A 21,937-nucleotide genomic window follows, 5' to 3' on the forward strand; every position below is an offset into this window, starting at 1 on the left:
AGGTTCTGATGCACCCCGAAAAACGCTGCCTTAGCTAGCCGCACCGCGGAGCTAGGGGCCACTCCCGTCCATCGCACCGAGGCCAACTGCGGGCTCGGAGAAGCGCACATCACGGCGCCGCAGCCACAGGCTGCGCTCGCCCGCCCGCCGCTCCGGGCTGCGCCGTTCCTCCGAGCTCCCCGCGAGCTCTGCGGGAACCCCTGAAGGGCCCGCGGCGAGTCGGTCTCCCGGGCTGGGCCGAGGGGACGACGAGGGTGCCGCCCGTCTCCTCAGGGCTCCCGGGCGGGCGGGCGGGCGGGATTCGCGGGACCGCCGCTGCCGAGTGACCGACCGCCACGAAGCGCCCGCCACGTCAGGCCGACTTCACAGACCCGGCGCCGGCGGTGACGCAGCGGCGCGTCAGCCGGGACGTCAGCCCCGCAGGCCGTCCGCAGCCCGGCGCCCCGTTTGGCGACGCCCCGGCGCCCGGCCGGCCCTCAGGGAGGCGGACCCCGCGGCTCGCACCTCGCCCGCGGTCGAGCTGGACTGGGCGGTGTCAGCGGAGGCCCTCGCTAGGCGCGTCCGCCGCGCGAGACCCGGGCAGCTGCGGCGCCGACGAGAGCGGCAGCGGGGACGTCCGCCATGGAGACCCGCTACAACCTGAAGAGCCCCGGTGAGCCGGGCTGGGGCGGGCGGGGGACCCGGGACTCAGAGCGCGGCGCCTCGGCCGGCTCGTGTCCGCCGGCCCTCGCGGCTGCTCGGGGCTCGCGCTTTACGCGAGGCCGCGGCCGGTCCGGGGGTGCAGGCCGCAGAGCGGGCGGCCGCTGCGGATCCCCCGATGCGCTGGCGCCCCTCCGCTCCTGGCCTCTTCCTCCCGGTCTCTGCGGAGCGAAGCAGGAGACAGCCGAGCCAAGGGCAGGTGCGAAGGCGAAGTCGGCCCGCACTACTGACCATCCCTGCCCGCATCTGCGTCCTTCGTGTCCCCTCTGCCTCTGCCGACGAACTTTTGTTAGGTGTTTGACTCTCATTTGAAATATCCCATTTTTATTGTGGTTGAAATATCGTATTTCAGTATTTGGGGGAGAATTTATAGACGTAGAAAAAAAAATATGTCCTGTAGCTAAACTAGTTGAGCTGGGCACTTGGGAATTAACTATGATTTGGGGGGTTGATTGCTACTTTGAATTTCTTTCCTTCAGTTAATGCCCCCAGACAATCCTGGCCTCCAGTTATTTTCTGGTACATTAGAAACAATGCAAAAAAAAAAAAAAAAAAAACCAGAAAACACCCCATTATCAGTTGTCATATCTTTTAAGGCAGACGTAGCACAAATTACTGGAGCCTGAAATGTACTTTGATAATTTGTCAGGGTGAAAAAAACTGCCTCCCTGTTAGCTCTGAATAATAAGCCTCAGGGTATTGATGATCATTGAACTAGAACTCTCATCACCGTTTGTTTTCTTTCCCACACTGCCTCTTAGTTTGGACTTTAAGTCTCATATCTTTATGGGAAAGAGTTGGTATTGTGAATCTTTTTTTTTTAAATATATTTTTAAAATTTTAGAATATATAAAGGAAAAGCCGGAGAATATTGGCTGAACAGAATGTTGTTAACTTGAATGCTGATAAGTAAGTGTCCTTAGGGACCAGATGTAGAATTAGTCATTTTTATGGTGTTTGTTTAAAATTTGACCACGCCTGTGTAAGAATTACATGGCTGAGTTTTAATGGGACACGTTCACTGTCTTCAGCCCATCATTTAAAACCTGAAGAGTTAAAAAAGGTCAGAGAAAGTAGAAATGCCTGGATTTTACCATTTTGATGCCAGAATGATTAAATTAGTTGGAATTTTGTTGTTATTGTTGTTGTTTTGTTTTTGTTTTGAGACAGTTTCTCTGTGTAGCTCTGGCTGTCCTGAAATTCACTCTGTAGACCAAGCTGGCCGAGATCCTCCTGCCCCTGCCTTCCCAGAACTGACATTAAAGGTGTTTGCCACCTAGCTAAATTTGTTGGACTTTTAAAATCAAACTGTGTAGTAAATTGTACAGTACTTAGTCACACCTAGAGCAGCAGAGGTTCTTAGGCAGATGTCCAGAGAATAATGCAGTGTGAAATGTTGTCAGGAAATTGTTCAATCTTTTTTTTTTAAACAACTTCCTTTTATCTATCTTTTTATTTATGTGCATTGTTTTTTGCTTGCATGTATGTCTGTGTGAGGATGTAAGATCCCCTGGAACTGGAGTTATAGACAGCTGTAAGCTACCATCTGGGTCAGTTTATAAGGTCTTCTGGAAGAGCTGGCAGTGCTCTTAACTTTTGAGACCTCACTTCAGCCCCAAATTGCTCCTTCTTGATAGGCTATTGTACCCAAGATTATGATAAAATTTAAGCAACTTTAGAAATTTAATACATTTCTAGATGGGTATGGTGATTTGTGCCTTTAATTCCTGCATTTGGGAGGTAGAGGTAGGCAGATCTCTGTGAGATCCAGTCTGATCTACTTAGTTAATAAATTTTGAACGTATGTTGGACTTTGGTTGACTCTTGTATCTGTTTACAAATTCTATTCTCTAGGTGATGCTATTCTTTAAAAAGCTTTAAACTGTCTTCCCTGTTGCTGTAGGTGATTTTGAGTTCGTAGAGAAGGTAGTTTAGATGAACTCTAGAACTTGCTCAAGTGCTGAGAAGTCTGGAGATAATGCTTGCTTTGTTTTACTCTCAAATCTTTGTTACTTGTAGATTACTGACAGTGAGAGGAAGTAATCGAAACATCTCATTTCCTGTCTGCTAGTGTTGGGTTATCTCAGAGATAAGGATGGGAAAATCTAGGAGGGCAGGATACAGACAATGGTTAACCATTGTGTCCTGCACATGGTAACTTTGGTAACTTTGTTCCATCGCACCAGAAGCCTGGGAATTAACCTGTTCATACTGTTGGTATCACCTGCAATGTCATACTGATCAGACTTTGCAGTGAGCCAGACCACATCAACTGGTCTGCAGAGAATACGGGATTGAACATTTTTACAGACTTCCCACAGATTGAAAAGGTCTCTGTGAGCTGTAAAAACCAAATTCATTCGTGTCCCAACCTTCTTCAAACTCCTCTATTTCCCTCAGATCCATATCCCATGGATTTATAGCATCCAGGGAGCTGCTGCCCTTCACGTGTTAGGCATCTGGTCTCCCACAGAGACACCTTCCACAGTGGTGCGGTCTTCAGTCTTGGTCAGCTCCTTTACCTCTGCCCTGTGGTGAAGGTGTTACTGTGTCATCAAACAGATCCATTAAACAAACACTCACTAGATCTCTTCTCAAATTGACAGTGTTTGAGCAGCAATCATTTAGCAACAGTAAAGCTCAGAGTTAGCTTGGTTAGCTTGCTGGACAGGGCTGCTCAGGACTTAACCCTTGCTTTCCTTGCCAGCTCCTTCCCCTGCCTCTCTTCGGCTCTTTTGCATTTCTTCCTGACCCACTCTCCAGATTATGTCTCCATCTCTATTGGATCCTCTGTTTGGAATGCTTTCCACTGAGCCCATCTGAAATTCCTATTACTTCCTTAAGCTTCTCTAACGTTCAGCCTTCTCAGCTCCCTTAGGCTAGGCAGTCCTTAACTTATTCATACCTGGTCAGTACTGTCACAGTGTCTTCAATTTTTTTTTTTTTCAAGTCTTCTAATTGCTATAAGCTTGTTAAGGCAAGAAATTTTTTTTCCCTCTCCACTTAAACATTTTTCAAATGTTTGTTCATTTTGTTTTAATTATTTTACTTTATTTTTATGTGTAGGAATGTTTTGCCTGAATATGTCTGTGTACTATGTGTGAGCCTGGCACTCATTAATGTCAGAAAAGGGCATTGGATCTCTTTGAACTGGATTGAGATCCTCCACGTGTTAGGAATCAAACTTGTGACTTCTAGAAGAGCAGCCAGTGCTCCTAACTGTTGAGCCATCTCTCCAGCCCTCTGTTTTGTTTTGGTCTTATCATTTATTTATTTAGTGTGGGGGGGGCACTGTGACACTCAAATAGAGGTCAGATGACATCTTGCTGGAGTCAGTTCTCTTCTTTCATCATGTGGACTCAGATTGTGTCTCGTGTTGTCAGGCTTGGTAGCATGCGCCTACCTACTGAGCGTCTCTCTGGCCCATCCTTAATTTTTTTATTTTTTATTTTTAAAGTAAATACCTTTGCGGTGTCTTTGTAAACAGAAACAGTAGTTCTTAAACTTTTGCTGACATGTTCATTCTGAGGACAGGACAAGGCAGTTGAGAGTATATATCATTTGCGTTCCCAGATGAGAATCTCTAGGTCACTGGCTCCTAAAATTCACCTTGTCTTTGCAGCTGATGATATTGAGATACTGACTTTAAAAGATAAATTGATGTTTGGATGACAATGACCAGCCCCTTTATTTTTATTTGTGGCCCTAAATTTAGTGTAAGTACAGTAAGCTAAGAGTAAATACTGGGGCCCATGGAACCCAAAGTCTTAATCCAGAGACCATGGCCTTCACAAAAGTAAGAGTAGGAATACAGCTGCCTTGTCTTCTCTGACTGATGTTTCCCTCTCCAGTCAGAGAAGTCTAGGAAGTAACCATGCAAAGAGAAAGGACTTAGGGTTGAAGCAAGAGTTGGATGGACCCCAGGAGGAACAGACTTGTTCTAGCCCTGGTACTTTGACATTCCGTAAGGATATTTCTCTGTAGGAACCAGACTACTTTCTGTCTTGGTTGCGTTTCTGTTGCTGGGATAAAATCCTCTGGCAGAAGCAGCTGCAGGAAGAGTGGGTTTATTTTTGGCTCACAGTTCACGGTTATAGTCCATTGTAGTGGGGGAGGCGCGGAGGCAGGGGCTTGAGTCGTATTACATCTGAAGTCAAGTGCAGAAAGTAAGGGATGCTTATGCTTAGCTTACTTTCTCCTTTTCTACTTTTTAAATACAGTTTAGAATCTTAGCTTAGGGAATGGTGCCACTCACAGTGAGTGAGTCTTTCCATTTCAATAACCAGATCAAGATAATCTCTCATGGTCATAACCGCTCATCAATGTGACAGTTGAAATCAACCATCATAACACTGGGTTTTCAGCCCGACAGCACCTAGAATCACCTCGGAGATTAGCCTCTGAGTATTTCTTGTGAGGGGATATATAGATGAAGTTAGTCTTCACTGTGGGTGGCACTGTTCATGGTCTGAAGTTGCAGATTGAGATGAAAGCGCAGATGAGCTGAGTGCTGCCCTCATCTCAGTGTTTCCAACTGAGGATGCAGTGTAACCGGCTACCTGTTGCATGCTTTCCCCACCGTGAGGAACTGGGAGCGAGGAGAAACCCTTCTTTAAGTTGATTTTGTCAGGGTGTTTATTAGTGACAGAAAAAGTACTGCAAGAGGACTTCGGTCCTGTTCTTTATAAAAATTATTTGTACTGTCTGGTTTTATGTCAGCCTGACACGAACTAAAGTCATCAGAGCCTTAATTGAGAAAATGCCTCACGAGGATCGGTAGGGCTACCTGCTTTGCGTTTGGTTGATTTTAAACTACTTGATTTTCTTTCAAGAGCTGGTACCTGACCTTTCTTCACTTCTGTCGACTCTATTCCAGGCTGGCCTCGAACTCAGAGATCTACCTGCCTCTGCCACCTGAGAGCTGGGATTAAAGGCGTGTGCCACCACACCTGGCTAGAAGTTTTTATTAGTCTGTGCGATCACTTGGGAAAGTATATCTTAACTGTCTCCACCTTACGGATTTTCTTTTAGCCGTTAAGCGATTGATGAAAGAAGCGGCAGAATTGAAAGACCCAACAGATCATTACCACGCTCAGCCTCTGGAGGTTAGTCTGCCTCTGTCCTCCTCAGGATCGCAGGACTACAGTATTAGGACAGCTTTAGAAGTGTTTCCTTTGCTTGAGTACTTAATGATGTGTTTGTTTATTGATCTACTTTCTTCTGTTTCATAAGTGTTCCTTTCATCAGACTCCTTAGGCGAAGCTGACTTAGGGACTCTGTAAGAGGGTTTCATATGCTAACCTGGTGTTCAGTGCTGAGGGAGGGAGGGTAGTAGACAGAACGGCACACATGGTATCCTTCGGGTCTCTGCAGCTGCCCTGGGCTCTTGTGATAGTTCATGCATGTAACATGCATGTTACAATGTGTAAGAGCTTTGCAGTTAGAAAAGGAACTTGGTAACTGAATAATGACATATAGTTAGTCTGTTAATATTCCTAACCAGTTATACACAGCGAAGAATACTTTTTAAAAGTTTGTGATAGGGAACAAAATACCCATGAGAGGATTTACAGAGACAAAGTTTGGAGCTAAGATGAAAGGATGGACTATCCAGAGGCTACCCCACCCAGGGATCCATTCCATAATTAGCCACCAAACCCAGACACTATTGCATATGCCAGAAAGATTTTGCTGAAGAGACCCTGTTATAGCTCTCTCGTATGAGGCTATGCCAGTGCCTGGCAAATACAGAAGTGGATGCTCATAGTCAGCTATAAGATGGAACACAGGGCCCCCAATGGAGAAGCTAGAGAAAGCACCCAAGGAGCTGAAGGGGTCTGCAACCCTATAGGTGGAACAACAATATGAACTAATCAGTACCCCCAGAGCTCTAACTATCTATCTCTAACTGCATATGTAGCAGAAGATGGCCTAGTCGGCCATCACTGGGAAGAGAGGCCCCTTGGTATTGCAAACTTTATATGCCCCAGTACAGGGGAATGCCAGGGCCAAGAAGCGGGAGTGGGTGGGTAGGGGAGCAGGGCAGAGGGAGGGTATAGGGAACTTTCAGGATAGCATTTGAAATGTATATAAAGAAAATATCTAATAAAAAATAAATAAATAGAATAAAAAAAGTTTGTGAAAATAACTCAAATTTATACTGATTTGACTATATTTTCACTAATTAATAGTTTAATCTTTTTTATGAGTGTATAATAGGACTCAGACTCTTTAAATTATTTAGTTTAAAAAGTTTTTAGCTTTTATAAGACATAAAATTTACATTTAATACATTTTGCTTGTGACTTTTGAGGCATTTTGAGCACTAGAAACTATTACAGCACTATTAGAAAGCTTTTGATTTTCCTCACTTGACATTTTTAATGTTACTATTGATAAAAAATGATAATACTTTTAAATGTTCTTGATCCTGTGGACTCTTGTTTTTGTTTAGGATAACCTTTTCGAATGGCACTTCACAGTTAGAGGGCCCCCAGATTCCGATTTTGATGGAGGAGTTTATCATGGACGCATAGTGCTGCCACCAGAGTACCCCATGAAACCACCAAGCATTATCCTGCTAACAGTAAGAGCTCTTGGCTTTTTACAGTGCTTGCAGGTTAACTTTCCCAGCCGTCTGCAAATGTAGTCTGCTTCTTCATAAAAAATGAAGTAGACTATTATTCTGAGGTTTTCCCTGAGCCTGGGCCATAGGCGTGTAATACTTTTTCCTCAGAATAGTTCTGAGGAGGCTGACGCATCTGTGAAGTACTGGTGATGCTGGGGAGTGCATGTGTGTCATGGCAGTGGGGTTAGGACTCCGTGAGTTCATGTGTGAGGATGCTGGGCGGGCTGCCGGCACAGGTGGGCCTGTTAATGCACTCAGTCACACCATCTTCGTTTCTGTCCACCTTACTTTGTTTTCCCAAGTCCTCTCAAATTTGTGCTGAATGTCTGTCTGACTGGGCTGACAGGAAAATGAAAGAGTCAGGATCCTGTATATAGCTCTTAGGATAGGGCCTGCCACAGAAACCTTAATAGATGTTATTTCTGTTTCTATCTTAGAATTTGCTTGTTTGTTTTATTTTTTATGTGGAAGACTATTGATATACTAACTCTTTTAATTGCTAAACTTCTCTTCCCTCACTTATGTTTAATTTTTCTCCTAACTGTGAAAAATGCAACACACACACATATACACACACCACACACACCACACGCACACATCACACACCCATATACCACACCACACACACCACAGACACACACACACATACCACACATACACACCACACACACACATGCACATCCCACACAGACACACACCACACACACACACACACACACTGAATAACCTTTTCATTGCCTAGTTTTTCTCTTTGGTGACTTATCTCATTTAGGCTGTTGCAGTCATGTTTCACGGATGTTTTTTGTTGAAACATGCTTCTCTGAGAGCTGCCATGGCTTCTTGGTCTTCACCTTGTTCCATCTAACTTTTATCTGACCTGAGGGGCAGCACTCTGTGAAACAAGGTGTGCATCCAAAGCGCACACTAGTACAGCTTAGCTGTACTTGGGAGGATGCAGACGGCCTTTGTTTTAGAGTCAGCTGGCAGGGCTCTGACTAGTGTGTTCTGTCGAATGGCACGTTGTTGTGGCACATACAGACACTTTCTAAAGTTCCTGGCATCTAGAAGCTGCTTAATAAACACGAGACCTTACTGCTAATTGTTGATATTGGTATAAGGCTGGGGTGTCCCTGTAGGCTCCCACTGACACATTAACTGGGAGAAACAAGCAGTCTGGTATGTGTGGGAGACCTGTGTGCATACATGTGTGAGTGTGTGTGTACACCTGTGTATGCATGCATGCATCTATGTGTGCATACATATATCTGTGTGTATGTGTGTCTGCACCTGTGTGTGTATACATGTTTTGTGCATGCATGTGTGCATGTATCTGTATGTGTGTGCACTTCTGTGTGCATGCATGTATCTGTGTGTGCATACATGGCATTTGTGTGTGTGTGTGTGTGTGTGTGTGTGTGTATGCGCTAGTGCTGAGCAGTGGGCAGCAGCTCTTTTCCAGTAGTTAACCAATGGATCAAGTGGCTTTAGCACACTGGAAAGCAGCCCTGCCCTCCTTAGTGGTCAGTATTGCCTCCTCCTTCACTTCCTTCCCTAAAGTCACTTCCAGCTTTGATTCAGCAAATGTTTATGGACCATGAGCCCAGGATGTGGGTGAAGCAGGACGGAGTTAGCCTCCTCCTAGCAGAGTGCTGGTTCTGACTGCGTGTCCGCCTCTCCTCACCTTCTTCCTTAACGTTGTGGCTACTTCTTTTTTGTTTGTTTGTTTGTTTTTCGAGACAGGGTTTCTCTGTATAGTCCTAGTTGTCCTGGAACTCACTTTGTAGACCAGGCTGGCCTTGAACTCAGAAATCCACCTACCTCCGCCTCCCACGTGCTGGGATTAAAGGCGTGAGCCACCACACCCGGCTTGTGGCTACTTCTCCTGTTCAGGCTTGCAGCTGCTTTTCATCTGTGAGAATTAGCTTCATTGGTCACCTCTGAAAGGAAAGGTGCCAAGAGGCTCTGAGTCTTTTCCTGATATAAAAAAATCACGATCCGTGTTCTTCCTCGATTGTGTTCTCTCTAATTTAGTGGCATCATCCTTCTGAAAAGCCACTCCTGTCTCATGCCAACTCCCCACACCTTTTTCACCAACTAGTCAGGTGACTCTGGCCTTAGGTTTAACCTGACCTTAATGTGTCTTACCTTTCGGCAAGTCTAGATCTGTAGGAGGCACAGGGCACAACATCAGTAGATCTTTCTATGCTAACTCTTTAGCTCTGTCTCAGAAAGGTGCTGATAAACCTTCTACAAACAGCCTTTATTATTTATTCAGCATTTAACATGTATTTTTGAATGTCTATAAGAGGACAAAAACTGTCTAAATATTTAAGAAGATAATATTATCTTTGAAATTATTATGCATAAATAAATATAAACTATATTCATGAAAAGGGTAAGGCATTAAATGGACTTTTGCAGTTTTTAAATTGTGTTCTTTGTTTCTAAGGCTAATGGACGATTTGAAGTAGGCAAGAAGATCTGTTTAAGCATCTCAGGACATCATCCTGAAACCTGGCAGCCTTCATGGAGCAGTGAGTATCAGCGAATACAAGTGCCAATTACTATTCAGTTTATAATAGTGAATTACAATACATTTTTGAGATTGACAATGTTTTTGGCTAATATGTGACACCACTGAGAAATTAACAAAAATACTTTTCATGTGTGGGCTTGTATATGACTTTAATAACCTGCTCTGAAACCCTTCAGATCTTCTTTTCCAGAGCTAACCTAATTTCTCTTAAGGTTTTACTTTGTGTGTTTGTGTACCTTTGTGTGCAGATGTGTGTGAGACCAGCAGCTGTTATGGGGTGTCTTAATTCTCTTCTATTTTTTGAGGCAAAGTCTCTAACTCAACCTGGAGCTTGAACATTTTAAGACTTTGTGGCCAAGCAAGCCCTCCTGACTCTGTGTCCCTAGCATGGGTTAGAGTGTACACTGCTGTGTCTGCCTGCTTTTTCCTTTCTTATAACATACAGAAAGCATGAGCGTGTTCAAGACCAAGTGTGGGTCCCCGTGCTTGCGCTGCTGACATGCTGACCTAGGCCCTGCTCCTACCTAGCTCCGCTCACTGAATTTTGATGTTCACTTTCTGTTTCAGTAAGGACAGCCTTGCTGGCCATCATCGGGTTTATGCCGACTAAAGGAGAGGGAGCCATAGGTTCTCTAGATTACACACCCGAGGAGAGAAGAGCGCTTGCCAAAAAGTAAGTTCCTTGTTAGCGCCGAGTACTATCAGTGGTCAACAGTGTTAAGTCTCTTTCTCTGCTGTCACCTTGGCTAAGGATCCAGTCTTAGAATTGTAGAAATCCAGTTCTGCAGATTTCCTTGGAGTGACCAGAATATAAAAATGGATCATCAATCCCAGGGCTCCACCCCACGTGAGGCAGGTACTCTTCCACTGAGCTGTATCACCAGCCCATCTCTCTCATTGTTTTAAAAGCAGCTGATGGGCTGACCTGGGTCTGATTCCCAACACTCACATTGTAGCTTGTAACTGTAACTCTAGCCCCATAGGCTCCAACTAACTCCTCCTTCTGGTCTCTGCGGGTACAGGAACACATGAGATGCACAGACATACATACGGGAAAACATCCATACACATTGTATTGAGCTTTGTTTTCCTCCAGTTGGGAGCCATGTCTCCTGGAAAGCATTGCTGGCCCTTTGTCCCCCGTTCGCTGGCATCCCAGGTAGGACAACCCAGAGCCATTATTTATATATAGCTGCCTGAAAGACCAATTCCTGGGCTCGTAAGTGAATCCACTCTATTTTTGTAGCCACTTATATAGCTTATAGCAGACATTAATAAATGATCTGGGATAAATAAAGGTTTTTCTTAAGTAGTGATGTAGTAAGACTGCCTTTTCAGGTTTTTTTTTTTCTTTTTGGTGTATTTTCATCTATAGATCATAATAATTCATTAAATTCAAAGTATCATTTCCATTTGATAGTACTGAGATAACGGGATCTGTTTTTTGAGATAGGGTCTCATTGTGTAGCCCTGGCTGTCCACTGTTTAGGCCTAGCTGGCCTCAGACTTACAAGTTCTGGAATAAAGGTGTGTTAACACACCTGGCTATAAACTCTATTTTTAATTGGCTTCTTTCCTATTTTACATGTTTCTGATAAGAGATAAAGGAAACTTTAAATAGACTTTGAATAGGCTCATGGTCTGTGTTCTTGAGGACAGTGTCATACAGTGTAATAAACAGTTTACATAAATACGCTGTCACTGTAGGTCTGAAGCTTATCTTTCTTTAGGTAACTTGTTTTTTAAAAATGGAGTCTAAGCTGTTTTTCTTTTTTTTTAAATTTATTGTTTTTTCTATTTTTTTTTTTTTACACACCAGATTTTATTCCCCTCCCGGTCCATCCTCCGGCTATTCCACATCCCACACCTCCTCCTGCCCCCTGTCTCCATGAGGATCCCTACCCCTACCCCCCACCTACCCCACCAGACTTCTAAACTCCCTGGGGCCTCCAGTCTCTTGAGGGTTAGGTGCATCTTCTCTGACAGAACGCAGATCCGCCATTCCTCACTCTTATATGTGTTGGGGGCCTCATATCAGCTGGTGTATGCTGTCTGTTTGGTGGTCCAGTGTTTGAGAGATCTTGGTGATCCAGGTTAATTGAGACTGCTGGTCCTCCTACAGGGTCACCCTCCTCTTCAGCTTCTTCCTGCTTTCCCCTAATTCAACCACAGGGGTCAGCAGCTTCTGTCCATTGGTTGAGTGCAGATATCTGCATCTGACTCTTTCAGCTGCTTGTTGGGTCTTTCGGAGGGCAGTCATGCTAGGTCCCTTTTTGTTATCACTCCATTGCCTCAGTAATAGTGTCAGGCCTTGAGACCTTCCCTTGAGCTGGATCCCACTTTGGGCCTGTCACTGGACCTTCTTTTCTTCAGGCTCCTCTCCATTTCTATCCCTGTAATTCTTTTAGACAGGAACAGTTATGGGTCAGAGTTGTGACTGTGGTATGGCAACCCCATTCCTCACTTGATGCCCTGTCTTTCTGCTGGAGGTGGACTCTTAAGTTTCCACTCCCCACTGTAGGGCATTTCATCTAGGGTCCCTCTGAGTCCTGAGAGTCTCTCACCTCCCAGTTCTCTGGTGCATTCTGGAGGGTCCCTCATTTCCTACCTTCCAAAGTTGCCTGTTTCCATTCTTTCTCCTGGCCCTAAGGGCTCAGTTTTTTCCCTCACCCAGGACCTCAGAACTAATACTGCCTTAATTGTCTCACAGCCTATAGATGAGTGTACTATGACATCGTTAAGTAGTCTTTTCTTTTAGTCATTTGGTATTTTTTTTTTTGAGACTTTATTTTTGGTTTATATTTATGGGTGTCTTTCCTGCATATATGTTCATATTTCTGTGCATCATGTGTGTGCAGTGCCAGTAAAGGTCCCAAAGGGCTCCCTTAACACTTAAACTACGGATGGTTGTTACCTGCTATGTGGGTTCTGAGAATTGGACACCATCTCTCTAATCCTTATTTGAGTATCTTAATAGAAGGGAATTAGTATTCAGCTGTTTGGTTTATGCTCATTGTACATTGTATCCTACAGATCACAAGATTTCTGTTGTGAAGGCTGTGGCTGTGCCATGAAGGATGTCCTGTTGCCATTAAAATCTGGAAGTGGTTCAAGCCAGGCTGACCAAGAAGCCAAAGAACTGGCCAGGCAGATTAGTTTTAAGGTACTGTAAATTCCTAAACAGATCCACTTAAGGAGCCTTTTGTGTTTACTGCTGAATTCTAGCAAAAAGGAAAGTCATGTGGTTCTAGTAAAATGAGATTATCTGAGTAATGTTTTCTCACTACAAAACATAAGCGACACTGAGCATAGCAGTTAAAACTAGACTGGCATATACGACTGCACTCAGCTTTGCAGCTCACTGGCTGTGTGCTCACGTGCCAGGCAGTACTTCACCACCACAGCCCTTACCCAGGTTCATCAGAGCCTAGACTTCCTTGTGGGAGTTTGTCAGGCTATGTTAGTTAACATGGATACCACATGTATTATAGCTGCATTTAGAACTATCCCTAGTACTTTTAAAATTCTAGTTCTTTTTAAACAAAGTAACCTCACCTCCAAGATGTTACTGCTGTTAACATTTTGGCAGTTTCCCCTTTCTCCCCTTTTTCTGCATATTTTACCCAAACATAAAATTTATATAATAATCTAATACTTTGAGTATTCACACTCATGTTTCTGTATTCCATTTAACCTATCTGACGCAGTGTGCTGCTGTCTCCTCTTCCTTCCTTTTCTGCCCTCTGCCTGTTTCTAGGACCAGTACTTGGGAGTTTTCCCTTTAGTTTTAGCGTAGTTCCTGGAGGAGGAAGTGTAAATCCTGATGCTGCTCCTTCCTTCCAGGACTCCTATTGTACTTAGAATCTTTCCTCTGAAGACCTTAGGATCAGATGTGTTTTGACTGTCATGACTTTTCAGATTTGAGGAATACATGCAGCTTATGCTGACTAGTTACCGTAAATGTGGTCAACCTGGGGCTGTTGGCTATTGCTACAGTCCCAGCTAGCCTGACAAGCCTAAACGTTGTCCAGAGCTTTCGTTTGTGGAGGTTCTTAGAATTGCAGGTTGGGAACCATAGGCATCGTTCCATAGTAGGTAGCAGCTCCCTCAGGATGCAGTGTCCAGTGGAGCAGATGCAAACATGCACGGAGCTTAACTGAGAGTAGACAGGAAAGGAGCAATACAAATGAATTCAGGAGAGGGAGTTAGCTGATTGTTAACACAGTTCTTCTTATAACACTGCTCTTGGGTGTATCTTATTTATAGGCCGAAGTCAATTCATCTGGAAAGACTATCGCTGAGTCAGACTTAAACCAGTCTTTCTCACTAAATGATTCACAAGACGATTTACCTACAACATTCCAGGGTGCTACAGCAAGCACATCGGTATGGCTCTTATCTTTTAATACACACCACACACACACACACACACCCCACACCACACAACAACATACACATACACATACACATGTATGTGTGCACACACACCACATACTACATACACACCACACTTCACAACCACACACACACACCACAACTACAACCACATACACATGTATGCAAGCACACACACCACATACTACATACACACCACACTTCACAACCACACACACACACCACAACTACAACCACATACACATGTATGCAAGCACACACACCACATACTACACACACACACACCACACTTCACAAACACACACACACACACACATACACACTTTTTGGATTAAGATAAGATCATAGATCAAATATTGAAAATTATGTTTTTCTTAGTAGTAGGATTTTAGCCCAGCTGCCCCATTAATTACATTATTTTGAACAAATCTTTTGGACTTCAGTATTTTTGATTTTTGTTGTTGTTGTTAAGTGGAGTTAGACAAAATAGTTTCTAGGTTCTGTTGTTATTTCAGAATGCTATGACTTCTTTTAAAGTCAGTGCTAACATTGTGCTAGCCTAGATAAAACATGCATATTAATAACTCTAATAGATACTAGGCACTGACGAGAATTCCCTGAGCCACAGTCTTGTGTTGCTTAGATCGGCCTAGTAGTCTAGTGACACATGCTCTCTAAGTTTACATTCAATCCAGGTTTAGTGAAGTCAGCAGTGTTGCCCCTCAGGCACACTGGCTGTCCTGAGCACCTTGCAGTATGTATGCAGCCAGCCGGCTGGCAGCTCTGTTGAGAAGCATAGACACAGAGATTAAACTCTATGCACACAGCCCTGTTGAACTGCTGCCGGTGTGGAGTCAGTGGCCGGGAATTGTTAGATGACAGAGTGAGTGTCTTAGGATAGCTCTGCTCTGACCAATCGCTTCAAAAAGTGGGTCAGCACAGGTAATGGGAGAGGCCGATCACAAATAGTACTGGATTGGTGCTAACTAGAGAGGATTGTGAGGGGGAATGACTTAACAAGAAGATCTTACTTTTTTGGAGTCAGTTTGTTATAGCTTATTTGACTAGGAAACCATATCTTCTATCTCCCGCTCTGATTCATAGAAGACATTTATTGATTTAGTGAAGGAGCTGTGTACTTGCTACTATGTATGTGTAGAGGGCAGAGGACAGCTTGCAGGGATCAACTCTCTCCTATCCTGTGGGACCTGGCATTGAACTTAGGACATCAGGCTTGGCAGCAAGCACCTTTATGTAACTAATCCAGTTCACTGGCCCTATAGGACTTCAAAAGTCAGGAAACTGAAAAAGAAAATTTATCTACTATCAAGTGGGACTAAATAGCTTTGAGTTGCTTTCTTTCAGGGAGTAAGATAGATACATCAATATTCTTTAAATCTACCTTGTTACATATTCCAGTTATTTTAGTGATCATTGATTTTGTCATTGTCTATGACTCCGTGCTTTTGTAGAGTAAGTGGTCTAGGAAAATACCTGATGATAACTTGTGTTTACCAGTCTTACCAGTTTCCTGGGCCCACCCAGGGACTGAGATTCTAAGTAAACCTCTCTATTTCATATAAAAAGCATTCCAGGATGGCCCAGGGGGAAAGGCATTTGCCACACCAGTCTGACACCCTGAGTTCAGTCCTTGGAACCCATGTAAAGGTGGAAAGGACCGACTTGACAAGTTGTCCTCTTGGCCTCCCCAAGTATGACACGGCACATGCACCCACATACATCATGTGTATGCTCACCCGCAGCAAATAAGTAAACATCTAAGAGCATTCTACTTAAAAGCAAACAAAATTCACTCACTTTTGGTTGTTCTAGTTAGTATGCAAATCTTGCCATATATTGCTAGGCACATACCTATAACTATAATTATTTTAGCCAGTTATACGAAAGGCATCCTAAATATAGAAACCTAAATAAAACATCACATAAACCCTCTGTGGGGGGGGGGAGGGGGTGTAGTCCTGGGTGTCCTGGAACTTGCTCTGTAAACAGGCTGGCTTCAAACTCATGGAAATCCGCCTGCCTCTGCCTACTGAGTACTGGGATTAAAAGCGTGTGCCACCACTGCCCAATTTAATTAAAGTACATATATTCAAATATTGGGTATCAGTTGATTAATTAATGAATTTTGTACCAGAATCAAACCTAGAGTTTTATTTGTGCTGGGTTATTCAGTTTCTCTTTTAAAGACATGGTTTTGCTATGTTGTCCAAGTTAACCTGGAATTTACCAGTTCTCCTGCTTCAGCCTCCCAAGTGCTGAGGTTACAAACAGTTGAAAGGGTTCTTTTCTAAATGTATTAATCGTACTAATAAGGAGGCTAAGAATCACTCTAAGGAAGTTCACAACATAGCTTTTGAGTCTAAATCTGATTGCCTTGAAAAAAGGATATCTTTGTCTTTTTAGATAGACTCTTTCTTACATTTGCAGTTCTTAAAGGAATTTTTTTCTAAGATTCATTTTTATTTATGTGAGTACACTGTAGCTGACTTCAGACACACCAGAAGAGGGCATTGGATCCCATTACAGATGGTTGTGAGTTATCATGTGGTTGCTGGGATTTGAACTCAGGACCTCTGGAAGAGCAGTCAGTGCCTTAACGGCTGAGCCATCTCTCCAGCCCCCGAAAAGGATATGTTAATAGTAACAATATTAGTAATGATTAACATTTACTGTCATTGTTTATCATAAGCACTTTATGTCATTAATCCATTTAATCCTCACAACTGCTGAATTAGATATTATCTGCGCTGTACAGATGAGGGAGCTGAGACTTAGGTTAAATAACTGGCTTAGGAACACACATCGAGTAGGCAAAGCCAGACTAGAAATAATAAAGGCTCATTGTATGGTTAATTTTAGGGGCAGGATAATCTCCCCTCAAACTAAGGAAAAAATAACACACTCAATACAAGCTTTGCTATCAGTCAATCTCTTAGACTATAGTGATCTCATCGGCACATTTTTTCCTTGAGAACCTGTCCCTCCATGGGTATGGTGGCGCATGCCTAGAGTCTTAGCACCGGGGCGGGGGATGAGGCAAGAGGCTCACAAGAGGATGCCGAAATTAGACTGTAATGTTTCTTTATTGGCTACTGTAACAAGTTCTCTGGTTGAATGTTGGCTCACTCACTCTGTGGCATGTGATGGCAGGGGGCCTCACATACCATACAACTTTGTGTATCTGTGCTCTTCAATGGACAGCCTGTCCCTTGGAGTCTACATTGTACACGTCTAAGTTTACGCAGCTGATAATTCAGCATTAGTACTATCTTTAACCCAAACTCAACAGTAGTTTCTTTGTACCTTTGTATTATGAGTTAACCAAATTTAAGAAACTTAAAAGAATCATTTTAAGAAATTTAGATCATCTAAGCTTTTTTCCTAAGCTAGGGATCAAACTCAGGGTTTTGTGGATGCTATGAACATGCTCTGCCATCAAGGGACATCCCCACACCTTTGTATTTGAGATGAAGTCGTCTTATGTAGCCCAGGCTGGCCTTGGCTTCACCATCTTGTCTTCACTCTTTGAGTGCAGCTATTACAGATGGGATCTCCCACACCCAGTTAAAATGTTGATGTTGAAATGAATGTCATGGTTCAAGTGGACATTTTGCAAGTAACTGAGATCAACAGTTCCCTCATGTTTAAAGCTGTTGCCAGCACAAAGCTTATAGTTTTAATGATTTGGGTTATTTTTTTTTAATGTTTGCATTTCTCTATTGGAAAGTATTTGAAATGTCTTGTATGTAACTCATACTAAGACATTTCATTCCTGTTTATTGTTTTAAAGAATAAACATGTTCTAATGGAAAAGCTGTTCTTAGTAAAAGGGTTAAAAGCCATTGATGCAGTCGAGGCAGGTTGAGGAGTCTGTGTGTATGTAGTTTTATGTTTTATGGCTTCTTTGAATGTTCTACTGCTAGTTTTAATATCTCCAGGGCAAACTTGAGATTTTGAAACCCTTGTGTCACATTATGACTGTCCCCTGACTGAGCCAGTCATTGTGGCAACGGAAGACGCTGTCACCGGGGCCATGGGGCAGCCATGTACACAGTGGAGCACACCGGGATACTCATGGTCCAGGGGGCTCTCACAGCATAAGGTACTGAGTACTGGGTAAAAGATGCTGTAGACTTGGGTTTAGTTCACTGGGCTCTGGAAAAGGGTAAGCTGAGTTTGAAAACAAGCACATTTTACAATACCGATATGAAAAACTTACGGCTTAAACTTATTTCCTTCTTGTTTCTGACGGAGGAGTGTCAGTGTGGTAAGGTAATACTGAAGGATCAGCATCCCTCAGGATCTTCTGAAAGAAGAACCGTGCCCAGATGCTGAGGGGAGAGAAACAGCCACACCAGGCCTCTGACTGCTGGGAAATGGGCTCCTCCACCTCACAGAACTCAGGATAAGCTGTGTTTCTGGCTTATTCATCAGGATTGCTTCCTAGTCTCCGCATTCAGATGGTTCTTGTTAAATTTGCCTTAGTCATATTTATTTTTTTATTTATTTATTTTTTTCCCGAGACAGGGTTTCTCTGTGTAGCCCTGGCTGTCCTGGAACTCACTTTGTAGACCAGGCTGGACTCGAACTCAGAAATCCGCCTGCCTCTGCCTCCCGAGTGCTGGGATTAAAGGCGTACGCCACCACGCCCGGCGCCTTAGTCATATTTAATACTCTAGGTATTCTCAAACTGTTAACAAGTGCATGTACAACTTTTTGGGGGGGCGATTTCAAACAGATTTTCTTATCATTTCTTAGTATGGCGCCCAGAATCCATCAGGAGCACCCTTGCCACAACCTACCCAGCCAGCTCCTAAGAATACCTCCATGAGCCCTCGGCAGCGCAGAGCCCAGCAACAGAGTCAGAGAAGGCCATCCACTTCCCCCGATGTGCTCCAAGGCCAGCCACCAAGAGCCCACCACACAGAGCACGGCGGGTCCGCCATGCTGATCATCATCCTGACTTTGGCATTGGCGGCTCTTATATTCCGAAGAATATATCTGGCCAATGAGTACATATTTGACTTTGAGTTATAATGCTGGTTTGTGACTTAAGAGCTGTGACTCAGTTGCTTCATTAAACATTCTGCATTGGGTATAACCTAAGGATTGTTTACAAAAAGATTATTTTGTATTTACCCTTCGTTACTTTTTTATTGTTATAAATTCATTGTGCTATAAGTAGCCATTCAGGCTGTGGTCCAACAGTTTGTCCTGCTTAGGTTATGGACTGGAAGCCATAGCTCCTTGTCTTACTATTTAATCTACTTCACAAACAAGTAACTTATTGTGGTCGCTCACAGCCAAGCTGCTTTTCTATGTAGTCCTTTGGATTTTCAGATAAAAGAAGGTGTTTCCACATTGGAGTATTACTGGGTACTCAGTCTCCCTTGCTGAGTACTGTCTTTAGTTATATAGACCAAGAGGGATGAAGGATGGGGGAGGGGCACTGCTCACTAGCTTCTTGAGAAGTGTCATTTATAGTAGAGACAGGGGAGTGCCCACTCTGTGAACTTTGTATTTGAAACTTTGTGTGGTGAGAATAATTTTATTTTAGACATTCATGAAGATCTTTGTTATATTTCTGTTTTTGGATATTACTTGAAGAGGAAAGACTTTGTAGCCACTTTGGTATGCACCATCTCCAATATGCACACAAATGAAAAGAAAGCGGGCTTTCATAACCTGTCTCGAGGAAGGAAGGGTCCAAGCCAGAAGTTGTTTGATTTTTCTGTCACAAGTAGGTGAGGAGATCTTAAAGTTTGAGTCTTTACTTTGTACATGGTTTGAATTATATGCCCAGCTCATAATCACTATAGCTTTTCATTATTCCAGAAATATGCTTAGTATTCAGATTTTAATAGAAAAACTCAGGGCCCAAATAACAGTGATCGATTAACCACAACAAACCTTTACTTAGAATTGTTCACTAGACAAAGCCTAAGAAAAATTTCATGAAAAGTCTATCTTTTCCTTAGCGCCAGCAAGTCCCCCCATGCTGACGCGTGTAGCTCTGTCATCTCAGTGACTAGTGAGACTGCTTAGGACAACGTTGTCGTCAGCATGCTCCTTCAGCAGCCTTGAGGGCACTGTCGAGGGCCTGGCCTTGCCCATTTGACTGGAAAATATAGGCAGTCCCCAGCTTTTAAATATATCATGCTCTCAAAGCCCATTTAGAAGTTTTTGTTTTGTTTTTGTTTTTAAGGACAACTGAATATAAATGGTGTTTGGGTTCTAGCTCAGTCCACAACTGTCAGTTCATATGTCTTTTAAGTATATGTAAGAGGGGAGTTGTAAAGTCCTCATGTGGTTTTAACTAAATATAATTATGGGCAAGAAAAAAACAGCTCACAAAATCATTCTAAAGGTGAGCTGAATTTTCACTCCTGTCACGTGATGTTACGATCTGTTACCACTGAAGATAATTTTCATTTGTATTTGGTAGTCAGGATTTGTTGTTACTGTTGTTATCCCAACACCTAAAGTTTTAAAAGGCACTGAGTGCTAGATGATAATCTCCCAGTTTAATAGAGTAGATTTTATAGTTATTTAAGGATTGTTTATAGATGAGGTTGGTAAAATATAGAAAGCCCAAGGACTTTGTGAAGACTTCATGTAAGGAAGACTATAGGTTACCAGTTTAAAAATAATGTTCTTGCCTTGAAAAAGTATATTCTGAGGTCTTAGTCTATAATATGAGAAACTTGGGGTCCATGATCTAGTAAGGAGTCAGTAAGCCAATGGGAAGCCTGGGTGGCCTTCCCACTTAGGAGAAGAACCCTGACTGTGTCCTAGGCTGAGATGGCTTGTGTGCTAGAGCAGTCCTCCCCAAATCAGGCCTGCCTAGCCTTGGAGCTCTGCCATCTTGCTGTGTCCACATGGACCCCTGTGCCAGGTGGCGAGGGTTGTTCCGAGATCTTAGCCACTCCCCTCGCTTTTGCTAACTGGCTACCTCCTTACGTGTGTTGGCATTTTTTAGCACCCGATACACACAGCAAAGTGGTACATTTTGCTTTTGCCCCTGATATGCTATTTAAAAATTGTCCTCCAACCTCCACCTTGGGGCTAGTGAGCCCCTAGAAAGGGCCTCTGTTGTCAGAGCCTCAGGTTAACTCCCTAGGTCCAGTATAAGGCACAAACCATGGAGAAGCTGGTAGGTAAAGTCTTCAATCCTTGTTTCCCCAGTTCTCAGAGTTCAGAACTCAAGGCTTCTTCACTGATCAGCATAGCACATGAGTACACATCAAATTAGTTCAAATAGCATGCTTGAAAAAATCTGCCTGTTTTGCTTGTAGCAGTCTGGCCCATGAGCCGACGGAACCTTCTGTACGTGGGTGGGGCTTTGATGTAGCACTTTACATTTCCCTGCTGCTGCTGTTGTTTATTCTACTGAAATAAATGCTTTTACCAAGCTGCTTGGTGAATTTAAAAACTAAGTTATTTACTGGTGTTACTATGAAAATGGCAACTTCCCCTATTTCAGAGAATAAGATCTCTGCTTATTCAGCTTCCGTTTATGAAGAAACACTGTGGTATCTTGAGATTGCTCACTTTTATAGCCCAGAATTTCAAACCTCACATACCTGTTCTGACAAGGCCTTAGGATGAAGTGCAAAGCAGCCTACATCGCTCTATGGCCTGCGAGTAAGTATGTATCA

The 21,937-nt window shown here is 43.4% G+C and overlaps 1 protein-coding gene across 2 annotated transcripts; it reads left to right on the top strand.

Annotated features, from left to right (window-relative positions):
• Positions 1 to 416: 416 nt before the first annotated feature.
• On the top strand, positions 417 to 21,711 carry Ube2j1 (ubiquitin conjugating enzyme E2 J1). Of its 2 annotated transcripts, XM_021160351.2 has the most exons (8): positions 417 to 652; positions 5,731 to 5,804; positions 7,154 to 7,285; positions 9,777 to 9,861; positions 10,431 to 10,536; positions 12,897 to 13,026; positions 14,130 to 14,249; positions 19,038 to 21,711. In XM_021160351.2, the coding sequence occupies exons 1-8, from the start codon at positions 622 to 624 to the stop codon at positions 19,314 to 19,316; spliced, it is 957 nt and encodes a 318-aa protein (XP_021016010.1). In that variant the 5' UTR covers positions 417 to 621; the 3' UTR covers positions 19,317 to 21,711. The 2 variants fall into 2 exon arrangements, with proteins under 2 accessions (XP_021016010.1, XP_029332160.1); XM_029476300.1 differs by lacking the exon at positions 14,130 to 14,249.
• Positions 21,712 to 21,937: the final 226 nt, after the last annotated feature.

The sequence above is a fragment of the Mus caroli genome, chromosome 4, assembly GCF_900094665.2.
Source record: "Mus caroli chromosome 4, CAROLI_EIJ_v1.1, whole genome shotgun sequence".
Taxonomy (NCBI): domain Eukaryota; kingdom Metazoa; phylum Chordata; class Mammalia; order Rodentia; family Muridae; genus Mus; species Mus caroli.

What these genes read in the sequence shown, in the direction of transcription:
- Ube2j1 (XM_021160351.2), top strand. Translation starts at nt 622, where the DNA reads ATGGAGACCCGCTACAACCTGAAGAGCCCCG. An exon ending in CTACAACCTGAAGAGCCCCG is followed by an intron (nt 653 to 5,730) that starts GTGAGCCGGGCT and finishes ATTTTCTTTTAG; the next exon opens with CCGTTAAGCGATTGATGAAA. An exon ending in CTGGCAGCCTTCATGGAGCA is followed by an intron (nt 9,862 to 10,430) that starts GTGAGTATCAGC and finishes TTTCTGTTTCAG; the next exon opens with TAAGGACAGCCTTGCTGGCC.